This window comes from Lactuca saligna, chromosome 4 (assembly GCF_052625555.1).
Source record: "Lactuca saligna cultivar CGN05327 chromosome 4, ASM5262555v1, whole genome shotgun sequence".
Taxonomy (NCBI): Eukaryota; Viridiplantae; Streptophyta; class Magnoliopsida; order Asterales; family Asteraceae; genus Lactuca; species Lactuca saligna.
The window spans coordinates 89,814,775-89,830,180 of NC_136420.1; the positions used below are offsets into that span (position 1 = coordinate 89,814,775).

At 31.2% G+C, this 15,406-nt stretch overlaps 1 protein-coding gene across 3 annotated transcripts; it reads left to right on the top strand.

Moving 5' to 3' along the window:
• The first annotated feature begins 10,439 nt into the window (after window positions 1-10,439).
• Window positions 10,440-14,589, top strand: LOC145042352 (uncharacterized). 3 transcript variants are annotated; one of them, XM_078990745.1, is made up of 13 exons: window positions 10,440-10,589; window positions 10,672-11,306; window positions 11,380-11,489; window positions 11,561-11,638; window positions 11,801-11,943; window positions 12,140-12,557; window positions 12,676-12,744; window positions 13,014-13,286; window positions 13,364-13,429; window positions 13,523-13,591; window positions 13,711-13,779; window positions 13,896-13,957; window positions 14,053-14,589. In XM_078990745.1, exons 9-13 carry the CDS (start codon window positions 13,397-13,399, stop codon window positions 14,153-14,155), a joined length of 336 nt encoding a protein of 111 aa, XP_078846871.1. In that variant the 5' UTR covers window positions 10,440-10,589; window positions 10,672-11,306; window positions 11,380-11,489; window positions 11,561-11,638; window positions 11,801-11,943; window positions 12,140-12,557; window positions 12,676-12,744; window positions 13,014-13,286; window positions 13,364-13,396; the 3' UTR covers window positions 14,156-14,589. The 3 variants fall into 3 exon arrangements, with proteins under 3 accessions (XP_078846871.1, XP_078846872.1, XP_078846873.1); XM_078990746.1 differs by having other exon boundaries at window positions 12,349-12,557; XM_078990747.1 differs by having other exon boundaries at window positions 11,394-11,489.
• The last annotated feature ends 817 nt before the right edge of the window (window positions 14,590-15,406 follow it).

Here is a 15,406-nt window from a genome sequence, read left to right on the forward strand (position 1 = left end):
CAAGATGAAGTCATTCAATGAAGATTTATCAAGTTCATCTTGAAGCTGTGAAGAAATCGAAGATAAACGCTGAAGCCAAGCTACAAATGAAGATTGACAAGAAAAGCCAACTACTTTTTAGGGGGAGTTTGTTGGGTCAATCAGAAAAGAAAGCTATAAACCAAGGGGAAGATTGTTGGGTCTAAAATATTGATTTATATTTTACTTTTCTAGAAAAATATATTTTTCAGTCTAGGATCGTAAACAGCTTGGTGTTTACGACTGCATGTGTGTTTACGGTTGTGTTTACGGCCGTGAACATGTTTATGGTGCAAGTGTGTGTGAATCTTGTGTATTGTTCTTCATTTAGCATGTTCACGAACATAAACAAACGACATAAAAAATATAATTTATTAAACGAATAAACATGAACAAAAAGTCATTCGTTTATCCATTTATTTTCATTCGTTTGTTCGACTAACTTAAACGAATGAACATGAACAAACATTTGTTCGTATTTGTTCGAATTGTTTACATCCCTAGACTCGTGCATTGTTTTTTCTTGCTCTTTACCATCTTTTAAAATACTCTATAAAATGTTGTACATCCTTCGGTTTCCCACTTGGCGTTTGCGTCTTTTCTTCCGTGCTTCGTCAAATTACCGTCCTACAACAAAACTCTGCTAAAACACTCTACAACATTGATCAGCGTCTAAGACATTGTCTATGACGCTGACAATATCTTAACACTCGTTTGTGTTTTCCCGAGATTGGTTTCGAGAGGGTAGAAATATTATGGAATTAATTTTAGTCTTGTGCTTTCCAGAAATCTATGGACCTTCCATAATTACCATTTGTCAATATTCGCCTCCATCTTCTAAAATTGTCATTTTGTCATTGTTATACGTTTATGGATTTTAGGAGTATTTATACTATAGATACTCAAGTATTTGTTCTACCATAAATTGAACAATCCTTACACTTCTCTTGCACTTTGCTTTCCATTTTATGCCTAAAATCAATAATGTCATGTTGTGGATTATCCTATATTGAAATTCGTGATAATCTAGACAGAAAAACTAATGAGACGAAAGATATCACATATGAATGGTTGATTTCGTTTCTAGATGGTATACAAAAACGTTTTTCTCATGAAGTTAGAATGGTCCATTCCATTTTTCTTCTCATTAATGTGTACCATAATAACTTAAGAATTGTTTTATCATTAACCAACAAAAGAAATCCAAAAAACAATACATCAAACTCATCTAACGCAATTCAAATACTATGATGTTTGTCAAAGACACAAAGATCCAAAGAAGAATCCATAATTCACAATACTCTTCAAGGAATACCATAAATGAAATAAAATTATTTCAAGTTATTTTTTAAAACAGACAGCTAACATAACAAAGTTAAACCATTGGAAAGAACCATCTTCAAACTACCATACCATTAATGCACAACCATTCTCCAACAAAGACCTTCTGACAGTTCAAATTAGGATTGAAGCTATTGAAGGTAGAAGCCGTGAGATGGAAGGCCTCTATTATACTAAAGCATGTGTCCCCGACTTGTGTCCCGTAGATCTCGTTGCACACCAATGTTCCTTGCACTGTGGACCCTAGTAAAACACCCACAACAAAAAATATATATCCATCAATAAACGCACTTGAAATTAGGGGTGTTCATGGTCCGGTTTTTTCGGTTTATAGGTGAAACCGAAGCCAAACGATAAGTTACGGTTTTTGTAAAGCGAAAACCAAAGCCGAACCATTCAAAAATTAAAACCGAACAAAACCAAACCGTTATTAACGGTTTGGCTCCAGTTTGGTTTCACGGTTTTGGGCTTTTTAGGCCCATTTTAGTCGAACCGCGATTTTGAGTATGAACAACAACCATAGCTGGAAGAGGAAGCTCACTTGCTTTGTGATTTTGAGTAAGTGGGATCAGGCTTACGGAAAGTGGAAACGATTTTGAGAGGTGTACTCTAAGATGAGCTTTATTTACACTACATTACATGAAAAAAATATTGGAAATTTAGGTTAACTAAATATGGTTTTAAATTTTATTATTTAAAAATATATAAAAATTAATATATAATACAATAAAATACAATTTATATATATATATATATATATATATATATATATATATATATATATATATATATATATATATATATATATATATATATATATATATATAGGGAAAAGATCAAATGAGAACAATTAAAATGTTGAGAACGCGAGAACAAGTATATTTATTTCTGATTCCATGTATTCATTTGTTAAGAAATGATAAATTTTTACGCATAATCAACATGAATATGCTTTTTCTCTTCAATTGAAATTAAATACGTAAAAATTTATCATTTCTCCACAAATGAATACATGGAATCGCAAATGAATATACTTTGTTCTCGCGTTCTCAACATTTTTTCTGTTCTCATTTGATCCTACTCATATATATATATATATATATATATATATATATATATATATATATATATATATATATATATATATATATATATATATATATATATATATATATATATATATATATATATATATATATCTTAAGGTCCGGTCCGGTTTTTATACGGTTTAAAATCTTAAAACCCATAAGCCGAACCATTCATGACGGTGCGGAAAGTTCGAAACCGCAAGCCAAACCGTAAGTAAAAATACAAACCGTAAAACCAAACCAATGATCGGTTTAGCCGGTTTCACGGTTTCAAACCGAACCGCGATCACCCGTACTTGAAATTCATTGTTATAAAAACGATGGAACTTACTGGTGTGAAAGGTGACTTTACTTTCTCCCATGGAGAAAGTAAGCGCAAGCAAAAGCAAGAGGATGCAGCTAAAAAGCATGGAGGCTTTGTTGTATGCCATTTTCGATCGTCAATCTGTTGGTCTATCAAGCTTTCTCAATTATGAAAGAATTGCGTGGAAAACAAACAAGTATAAATAGAAATATAGATATAAACATACAATGACATGGCGTTATAAGCCATTTACGATGTTTACAACCGAAAATAAAGTATCTGTGATTTTTCAAAACATGAAAATTAGGATGTTAGTTCAATTGGTTTTCAATTTGGTTAGGTTTAATCGACTTTCTAACAATTTTAAATTAACCATAACCAAAACAAATTTTAGATTAGTTTAATCAATTTCTTATTATTCGTTTTTGGGTTATTTGGTTCCGTTTTCCAGGTTAAACCGAAGTAGGTCACACATATTTTAGGCCAAATGTTTTTTTTTCTCAGACTACCCCGATTGGGAGTTTTTAACACTCGTGAAAAAAAATATTAAAATATTATGAATTGGCCAATCTTTAGTGAACTAGGCCGTAGCCATGCTTGGGGTTGCATACCAAACTTCATGTACCAGTGTCTATCTAATTAAGAGAGAAACTAATTAATTTTATACAAAAAAACTAACTTTTATTAGTAAGTAAAATTTATCTTTAACAAAAAATAAAATAAAATATATTAAAATACTTAATTTATTTTTCTCAACAAAATAAGACTAATATAAATATAGTTTTATAAATATAAAATTTTAATATAAAATAGGTTGGGTTTGTTGCTAATGTATTAAATAGGACGGTTCATTGATTTTCAATGTCCGGGGCGAGATTTTAAATTAATGCCTTTATTTATTTAAAAAAATACAATAAATGAAATAAATTTTGTAGTCAAACCAAAACAAGGTTATACAAATAAACACATACATAAAATTCATTTAAAATGATGCCTCCTTGTATTTTTTGAAGCAAAAAGATCTATTATTTTATCATAATCAAGACTTTGTAGGAATTGACTTTCAATCCGTATCCACAACCTAAACAAAAAAAATAGTATCTTTTAGATTTTCAGATTTTACATATAAGTTTTTTAAACATCATATTTATAGAAAACTAATACATCAGATTTTCAAAAATCAGAATTAAAAACACTTATCAAACTAAATACATCTAGTTAATCAAAAAGCCACATCTAAAAAAAATCAAAATCAGAATTCATATATATCAGAATGTACATATCACTATATCAGATTTTCAGAAATTATCATAATTTAATACAAAAATTAACATAACTTATCACACTCAACAATAGACATAACTTATCAGATTTTAGATTATATAAAAACAATCAAAATCTGCAACTTAACTTGATCATAAATTAGAGCAGTACAAGAAATACAAGAAAAAAAATTATCTAGAAAATTAATGAATCTTGGTGTAGTCCAGGATCAACAACACTGCAATCTAATTTCACTTCTCCAAGAAGCTATATAAAAAAAACTGAAATTTCAGAAATTTTAACCGGTATTCACTATCAAATTTTCAAAACTTGCAAGAAATTTGAAATACTAGCAAAAAAAAAACTTACTGGATTAGGAACTTAGGAGGAAGGATTCATTCAATCACGGATTCACGGACACAGTATTGCACCTTTGAATCTTCAGTTCTTCACTTTAAGTCTTTAACACAACAAATGTAGAGCAACATATAAACTATTACTCTATTACTGTAGTAATTTAAGATTTAGAAAGAAAGAATAATATGAGAGAGAGAGAGAGAGAGCAAGTCGGCAAGAGAAGCGTTGAAGAGATGAAGCAGATCAGCAGATGACTAAATGAGACAGCAGGCGATCAATGCAGCCATGGTAGACTAGATTTAAAATTGTAATCGTTCGTTTCCGTTACGCCTCGTCGCCTCGTGTTCTTCATCTTCAATTATTAGGCGTGTGGTTATTTCGAAGAGTCACCATACAAAATTGATTGTAATTGTCGTTGCCGCTAGTTAGGTCTCCAAGAAATCGGTTGCCCTTGAGGTTTAGACAGGGATGAATTTTACTGGACTAGCTTTTTTAATATGGCCCAAGTATAAGAGGTTTTGAAAATTTGATGCCCCATTAGAAATTGTTGCCCTGGGCTGTGGCTCAGCTTACCCTGGGCTTGGGCCGGCTCTGGGGTTAAAATTTTAGATTGGATTGGATTATATAGATGAAAGAGAGATAAATTATTTTTTATAAAAAAATTTAGGTTGTGTTGGGTTGCTAATGTTGATAGACTTAGAGTAAATTACACGAATGGTCCCTATGGTTTAGGATAATTTACGTGTTTAGTATGTAACTTATTTTTTTTAACTCATAAGGTCTTTACTGTTTGTTTTTATTATGCGTTTGGTCTCTGTCTTATCTAAAAAGATTATTTTCTCTTAATTTTTTAATTTATTTAAATAAACACTTCCCCAACCCTAGCCCTCTAGCATTACTTTGTCTACCCCAATATTTTTCTCAGATTTTTAATTTATTAAAAAGACATGGACCAACATCGTAACAAAAACAAATAATATGGACCAAACACATAACAAAAAAAAACAAAAAAAAAAAAAAAATAGGGACATTCTGAGTTAAAAAAAAATAAGTCAGGAACCAAGCACGTAAATTACCCCAAACCATAGAGACCATTTATATAATTTACTCTTTTTCTTATGTAATAACAAGAAAATTAAGATAGTTTTTTTTAGGGATAATGTCATAAAAAACTTTAAGTTTGACAGAAAATGTCGGTTTTACCCTTCGGCGGATTTTTGGTTCATTTATACCGCAAACTTGACATTTTTTTTGTCGGTTTTGCCCTTGTTACCTGCAATAGCAGGTTTCCAGGTTACTATGAATTATTTTTTGCGAAAAAACCCTTAAGTTTACAAATATTTTGCAAAAAAACCCTTAAGATTATAAACATATAAAATATAAATATATATTCAAAATTTTATAAAACTAAATAGTTTTCTACTAAAACATATTTTTAGTTTTATGTACGGTAAATTTTATATTTATTCGATATAAAGTTTGTATATTTAAATTTTAAAAAAGTTACCAAGTTTTATCAAAATTTAAATATTTATTAACTAATACTTAAACTTTTCAAAGTAACATTAAAAAACGTCTATTAGCTAATAATAATATGACATTAGTGACATTCAATTATTTTTTTTTAAAACAAAAATAAAAATATTTTATATGTTTAAAATGTTTGAATTTCATAAATAATAAACTATCATATTTTATATAAAAATAAATATATTTATACCATAAATTAGACAAATATATTTATATTTTATATGTTTAAAATGTTTATATTTATTTTTGATGTTTAAAATGATTATGATATTTTTATAGAAAAATATGATAATATTATTATGTATTTAAACATATAAAAAATACGATATGTTACTATTTCTGAAATACAAACCTTTTAAACATATAAAATATTTTTATTTACCTTTTAAAAAAATTAATTGAATGTACATGATACCGTATTATTCATATTAACTATTTTAGCATAATTACTTATTAACTAACAAATGTTTTTTAATTTTGTTTTGAAAAGTTGAAGTATTAATTAAGAAATATATTCAAATTTTGTTAAAACTAGGTAAGATTTTAAAATTTTAAATATAAAAAGTTTACATCAAACAAATATAAAAGTTACCGTATGTAAAGCTAAAAATATGTTTCAGTAGAAAACCATTTAGTTTTATCAAATTTTGAATATATATTTATATTTTATATATTTATAATCTTAAAGGGTTTTTTTGCAAAAAATTTGTAAACTTAAGGGTTTTTTTTGCAAAAAAATAATTCATAATAACCTAGAAACCTGCTATTGCAGGTAACAAGGGCAAAACCAACAAAAAAATGACAAATTTGCGGTATAAACGAACCAAAAATCTACCGAATGGTAAAACCGATATTTTTTTGCCAAACGTAAGACTTTTTATGACATTATCCCGTTTTTTATATTATATATTTTATTCGGTTCGTCATTATAACAAATGACATTTTATCAAGTAATAGTGCTTAACATTTTTATAAAAATCTTCAATTTATTAATTTTACTTTTTGCTAATTCGTCTTTGTAATGTTGCAAACATGATTAGCCAAACCCAAACTGTATAAGAGTGAATAATCCGAAAGCCAAACAACATAAACCTTTTCGGTTCGATTCAAGTGAGTTATTTGGTTTTAGTTTTTTTAGGGCACCCCTAATGACAAAAACTGTTTAATTTAGTTATATATTTATTTGTTGTTATTATTATTATTATTGTTATTGTTGCTATTATTTTTAATAGTTTTAACTTAAATATATATTTTCAAATAAAATAAATCATAATAAAATGAAGTCTTTTTAAAAAAATTATTTTCATTATGATTTAAACAAATGGGAATGTTTTATGCTGCCAAACTCATTATATTCAATTTTTTTTAAGGAAATCAATCATTTGAAGTTCGAATAACATAGGCTTCAACCTTTGGACGACATATTGTTTAAAATACATAAGACTAAAGCAACTTAAGCTTGTAGTCCCCAGAGACTCTCTCCCAAATATGCATTGTCGGGCTGATCCTTATAATATGAGCAAGTGACGAATCTAGGTCCATGGGAACTTCATCCATTCATATGGTTGTATGTGTTGCCACTAACGCCGACACACTATTGATGACGTCTTTAAGATAGACAAGTCCACGTTCATGATATTATACTCATCCTGAAATAATATTCTTTAAAGAGTTCCGTTAACTAACAAATAACGAATAATGATTTTAAAAACTTTAATTAAAAGTTTACCTCATGATCTATACGAGTCCCTCATCATCAACTCCGTCATTTAAGGGTCTCTCATCAATAACCCAATCATACGTGTGTCTCTCATCCTATTTTATTAGGTTAGGCAATGTTAATTAATTAAGAAACTAGTTAATGTGCCAAATTAATTTTTTTAACTCAAACCATGAGTTTTATGTATATGTAACTATCAGACTCTTAGTAGAAAAAATAGACCAAGGTCTATGAGCATCTTCACATCAACCTTATCTCGGTCTACGCTTATTTAGCAACAAGAAGTAGACCATAGCCTATGGGTCCTTCAATCGCTTGATTGTTGGCATTTACAATTAGTAATTGTAAGATATTATTGAAACATAGTGACTTCTTAATCAAGGGGATATAGGATGTCAATAAGCCATTAATTCATGGTTATTAAAATCCTGTTTTTGATCTTAAGATCTTACGATTCTAAGATCCTACATATAAAAAACCATCATGATCACACTACGATCTCGATCTCACATTTCTAGTGTTATTATATAGTCAAATCTCAAAAATTCGTTTATTCAACTTGAAATTGAGCATCACAAGTTGTAAGAAGTCTTGTATAGCTTCATTATTTCATCAATTCATCTCAAATTAGACAGAACACAGTCATCGTAATCCATTTGTGATCTCATGTCTTTGGTTGTACATGATCAAAATGAGCTTTATTATTAATATGTTGTTCTTCTTAATTTTAATGGATTGGAACAATAAAAGTTATGGCTCATGCTTAAGAAGTTAAAGTTGATTCTACTATTAATGTCTTAATCAATATCAATATGTATACTTCACGCCAAAGACCTTGTGAACAAATTTGAATACAAATTCATTTTGGTATAATCTTTCGATTCGATATGATCTTTTATGATCACAATCTTGCAAAACGTAAAACAATCTTAGGTAAGATCACAATATTGACAACCTTGCATCCACCTACTCGTCCATTGTGGGAAGTAACAACTTGGTGAGCTCATAACATAACTAATAATATATTAACCATTTAATTAAACCATTATTTAATTATAAAATATATAAAAGTAAATGTAAATAAAATCGTACACCGTCTACATCGATGAAATCTATACAATGAATCATGAGTACCCTTTTAAACCCTGTCTTTGCAATGATCAAAGGGATCACATTTAGGTTCCTTACTGAAAAACCCTAATAATAAATTAATGTCTCACATGTTTAGATATATCAAATTAAAAAGTTGTAATGTCAACAAATATAATTATGAAAATGCATATGAATCCCATGAGGAAGTAATTGTACTTCATGGCCTTTTTATTGCCACCATGAATATGTCCCTCAATTTTTTTAGATACAATCTTCATCTTATTGTAAGTATGGATCATACTTTCCTACCCTACATGTACTTAAGATGCCCAAAAAACACGAATCAAGCAAATGAAATAATAACATGGCAACTATTATAAAAAGACAATAAAATGTTACGACATCCCAATGTTTTTAGAACTGATTAAAATTTTTTATTTACGCTTTAATAATTGAGATGCGAAAGTTTTCAGTTATATAAAAATATCGAGACAACAAAAGTTATTTCATTACATTAAATTTCGAGGATGTCATCGTTCATATTGAAACATACATTACAACGTACGTGAAACACTATAACATGCTCATATCTTATTTCACTCAACATCCTAACTAAGTTTCAGTAGCCTTACATCCACTACCTGTGATGTACATTAAAAGAGTGAGTCAAGTTTGGAAAACCTGGTGATATGCATAGAGTTTTCAGTCCCATAATAATTTAATGATAATAAATCGTAGTATCGTTACTGAAAAACAATCATTTTCAAATAATATCACTATATAAGGCGTGACTTGGCGGCAATGTCAAGCCTCAAGCTTTTCCAAACCTTAGCGAGCCACGTCTTTTGTAAGGTGCGACTTAAGGCGGCAATTTTGTATACAATTCATATTTTTATATGAATTTTCAACTATTATTTATTTTTATACACACATATAAGTCAAGACAACGTTTTGCTGAAGTTTGGTGGCACATACAAGCCTTGGAGCCATGGCGCGCCATAGCGGAGCCATGGTGAGCTTTTTAGAACCTTGATAAAATCTGACATAAATATATTTAGGAAATTCTACTCAACCCAACTGATTCTCATGAATCCTAATTAAGTGAACGATTATCTGGAGGAATCACCCTACCTGATAAACCGTTTGAGTATCTAGTAGACTACACAACTAGGGAAGTCCTTGGCTAGTGTAAGTCATAAAAGGCACCCATTGTTCAGAGTTATTGATAAATATTTTATGTATGTCTATGGGTTATAAGCCCACACTAGCAACATAATTCACTAGAACGCCTAGAATAGTCAAGTGTTGTCATCTACTCTGGTCGATGACACAGACACACCTACCGGTTATCTGATCTTGACCTACCATTTATGGTCATCCAAGAAAGAGAAGGAATACCACACTCTACTCTAATCCCACCACTACTAGAAAATAGACCTTTAATGATGCGCTTTTTACAACACGCGCTGATTAACGATACGCAGAAGGACGTGCCCTTAAAATAGTGTTATCTCTCCAAAAAATTTAAGGATTTACGTCACGCATTATTGCGTGCCCTTAATTTAGTGTCTCAAAAAAAAAATTAGAAACACGGAGGGCGCTTTATCTTAAACGCGTGTCTTCTGTACATGTCGCTTTATAATTTTAATGAAACGCACTTTTAGTTAATGAAGGGGGAAACCAAATCCCCAAAATTTTGAAAACCCGCCTTGTTTTTTCTATCTTCTATCTATTTTTCATCCTTGCAATCCACTCTCTCCTCTGATACTCTCTCCTTTAGATCTCCCTTCATTCTCTACCTCCCGTCTCTCTGTAAACCTCGAAGGTGAATCGTAATTGATCTGTGAGGTCTCCTTCTTTTTCTTTGTTTTCTCAGGTACGACATCATCCTAATCCATTAACCCTTTTCAATTTTCATTAAAAAAAACCCTAATTAACTTGGAAAGTTCATGAACCAGATGTAGCACATTCCAAACTGGGGATTTAACCAAACCCGATAGAGCTATTGACAGAATCTTTAGATCCGGTCAACAAGGACTCTCTGTAATCGCACAGCTTTCTTCACAAGGGATTGATCCAGGTCTTCAATCTATCAATCTACAATGGCCACTGTCAAGTTACATCGAATCAAGGTCTAGGGTTTCAAATGCTTCAAGTTCTTCCCAAATAACTTCCCCTCTCAAGACGATTTTCCTCAATCGTATCTTTATGGCGACGATTCTCTCTCGATCGGATCGAAGACCGCTCACTATCTCCTTAGATCTCCATGCGAGTCTGATCCCCCCTCTCTGTAACACCCTCGCTTCCTTCCAGAAATCGAAGACCATTCTCTCTCGATCGTATCTTTATGGTGAAATTTAGACACAATAATCTCAACATAAAATTGGTAACTGAACTCCTCTTCACCTCTACCCTACTCTATCTACAACGACTCCTCAAATTTACAAACCCTAGTCTAGTTGCGCTTCTAGCCTTGGTCCTTTTTCTTCATCCGTTCAGCAAATAAGGGGAACACGACCTTGATCAGATGGATTGGATAGAGAAGATAACAGGAGTTATTGCCTCGTTGCTAACCTCTCATGTTCCCGAGAGGGTGAGTAATCTAGTTCGACAGACATATGAAATTTTGAATATTAAATCTCCTGTGTTTATGTTTATGTTTTCAGTGTTTATCTAGTAGTCCTATGGGCAGTAGCCATCATCGATCCGCCAGTGATAGCCTATCCAAACCCCGACCGCCTATAAGTCATTTGATGAAATGCCTAAGGCAATTAAGGTATTCATTCCAACTTATCTTTTCCCGATTCATGAGCTTATTATATGTGTTTTATCATCTGTTTTCTTCAGGCATGCTTAACAAGATCACCATTTGAACTTGTGAGATGCAAGCTGACTTTGTATTACAGTTATTGGCAAATGAATGAGGTATCCATTGACCATTGTTTGCAGCCATTAAAACTCCCAACTAAATTTACTTTTCTGCCCCTCTCTTTCCCCGATACTAAACTATAGGTTTCAATGTGACTCCTTAATAAAGTTTATATCTTGGAATGTTTTGAACCATGTTTCTTTATCCAAAAACTGCAGATTTTAAAGGCTTTGCTTCCAAAGGGTATAATAGTCCCTTCATCCTTTGAAGTTTTGGCAGGAAATCATTCTCTTGTGACATGAGTAGTAGAAAATCGACTTCATTTTCATGTTGATTTGGCAACAGTGTAATGCTTGGGCAGGTGAGTTTTTTTAAATAATATTATTATATCTTTAGTAAGAGAGTTATGCAAATGGTTAATGGAAAAAAGGACAAGAAAATTTCTTCAAATATTTGATGAGAACTGTTGTTTCGGATGAATGGTTACACTTGTGAAATCTAGATTTAATTACTTCATTTGTTTACTAACATTAATACCAATTTCGTTTTGAATTTAGGTGATGTCTGATAGTACTCCTAACCAAGAATTAGTAAATGTGTTCAGTGGGAGAAATCTTATGGATACTTTTAGTTGGAGTTATAAGTACCATGCATTGTGATTAATAATTATAAACCTCTTGTATTTCCTTAAATTTAGTAAAACCTACATATATATGACATTTTAAATGTTTTTGTTTGACTTTTATATGCCTCTGGGTGGCGTTAGCTTTACTGGACTTGCAGACCCCATCCCTGAGTTCACACGGTGCAACCTCGTACCCTGCTACTGAAGTAGATGGGATGCACTGACATTACCCTTCCAAGTCTCTACTCATCAAATTTAGATAAGTAACCTCGATCAATCATGGGTTCCATTAACAACGGTGGTGGTGGTGGAGGTGGGAACCACATAATTGATGCTTTTGGAAGGCTCTTGTAAGTATAAATAATAGTATATGTAATCAATTTTATTTCAGCTTCATTTTTTGTACTTCTTTAACATTCTGATCAAATTAATTTATTTGATTTGGAATTAATTTGTTATAAAAATTAGGACTTGTGTCTTGCGACATATGGCTTCTGAGCTAAACTTAAAGATGAGGACAGATGAGCTAAATTTGAGGTAATATTATGTTTCATGATTGTCTTTCAAGATGACCCACTGAAAATTGAAGCTTGGCTTTTGAAGCTTTTCTTTGATTTACAGAAATGTTAACAATTTGCGACCTGTGATAACACAATAAAGATATGAAAAGGAATTTTTTTGGCCCATTTTCTTTTACTTAATTACAAAGCTTTCTAAGACTACTCTTGATGACAAGGGCAATTATGTCCTCTGCACATACAAAAGATCAAACTTTTGGTGTGATTGAAGTGTTTTTGGGGTTACAGGTGCATGGAATGCTATCACAGATGGACCCCGCATTGGTGAGTTATTGTGAAAAAATAGCAGAAAACGGGGGCCCAATTGCATCTGAAGAGGCTTTCTTCCAAAGTCATCCGGTAGAGCCCAATTGTGAAAAAACAATATTTTAAAGAAATGGTGGCAATGTTGAGAAGTTGTTAAACCTTTCTTTTTTTAAGAAAGCTAAAGCTCCAGAACTCTCTGCCAAGAAATTATTTGGTGACTTGCCACGACTTTGGCATCGTGACAAAGCCCCCCAAGTATGCATCCACCGTATAATTTATAAAACTGTATTTTCACATTTATTTATATATAATTCATAAATATCTATCTACAGCCAAAAGATGCTGCCCAACTAGCACTTAAAAAGATGCCTTCAGCCGAGCAAGAAACCATATCAATGGTTACAAGAAGCATTATTGTTTTATTTTATTTTCTTTTCTAATTAGAGTTTTTGTGTGTCTAATTCTTTTTTCTTGTTGATGATGACAAACAGAGTGAGTATCAGCGAGGTGTTGGTGCTTGGAATTTTGACCTTGAAGATTTAAAATTCAAAGCATCCTTGGTATTCATCTTAATTATCATAGATCTTGTTTTTTTCTTTTTCAAGTTTACATCCTTTATATGGTAACTGTTAAATAATCGACTATAACTGAAATGTTCAATTGTTCATATTCAACGGAGGTGCAAGATGATGACGAAATTCAAGATATCAAGGACCATGATGTAGATTCAACTTCATTTGCCAATAATGTAAGGATACATACATACATACATACATACATACATACATACATACATACATACATATATATATATATATTATAATATTATCTAAACTTTGGAATGTTAACTTTTCTCTGTTCCAGGAAGCATCCAATTCGAAGGCTATTACTATTGGCAAACATTCCACAAGCGACATTGAATCTAGGTCGATGTTTATCCTACAAGTTTTATTTACCAATTATTCTTAATGTTGTTGTTCTTTTTATATTAGTATTTAATTTTTAACTGTTTTTCCTTCAGTGATGAAGTTGTCCCATCTGAATCCCTAATCAATAAAGAAAGTAAACTGCTAGAAACTGATGATAAAGGAAGTATTATTGTTGAAGAAAAAAGCAGAAAATAAACAGAGAAACCACAAGCAGATAAAGAAGTAGCAGTACCACATGCTAAAAATAGAATTTTAACAACAACAGGAATAGGAAGAAATCTCTAAACACAAAGTGACCTCTTGTGGCTGCTGTTGTCTTGAATCATTCAAAGTCTGACAAGACTTGTACTTTAGAAAGGTGTGGAATCCATCATCACCTCCAATTTGTTGATAAAATCCATCATCAGCTCCAATTAATTATGGGTTCCCAAGTATTTATGTTGCTGACCCTTTTCATTTCGTGATCAAATGAAATGAATTTTGTTCAATATATTTTGTTTTTGAACCAATGATTAGGTTTTTAGAAATCTTTCTTAAAGCATATGGCACTTTGGTTTATTATATTTTGTCACGTCAACGATAAGTTTTCTGTCTTGAGCTGTTTATATACTATTGGTTCCCTTCAATTACTCATCTCCATTATGGAATTCAAGTCGCGCATAATATCAATTAGTTATGTGCCAGGGCAGCCTTCCAGGTCTGGTGGTATGTTTTGTGCTGATTAGTTGTCACTCTCTAGATATGTATATGTATAGAAAGGAATTTTTTAACATGAACAAGGATAAAAGTGTAATGGTTTGGTTGGGTTTCTTTTCTGATTTGAACTGCCAGACACTCCTGCAAATTCAAAAGAAAGATGGCACAGGTAAGGAGCGTCCTTTGGGAGCTGCCCTTGAGGCCATCAAAATACTTTGATTCAAGGCAATACAAAACTCTTATTGGTAGATCATTTTGATTCCACTATCATACATACATATCATGTGTATTATTAATTAGTTGATATTGATATTGTACAACTGACATGATTATTATGTAGGATTTCCGTATTGATCTTCAATAAGAGTTGGGATTCATATTTAAGCTAATAGACATGATCATTGATTGGATACATGAAGGGTTTCGGAGCTTCTTATGACAGCTTAATGATGATTTACTTAAAAAAGAAGGTGCCCTTTATAGTAATGTAGTATTAGGTTATATAGTTAGGGAAAACCTCTTAATAACAATGTACAATCAGATCCCTTTAATATCAATGTATTACAATGTATTATATTTTTTGTATATGGTATTTTATTTTCTATCATGAGACATGAAATGCAAATTTAATTTGAAAATCAGTAAAGCTAAACATAATTTTTTTTTTTATAAAAAAATTACGATACGCAAAAATGTGTGTCGTCTTCATTTATGACATGGCCTTTCTTGACAGGGGCTTCCTTGATACGC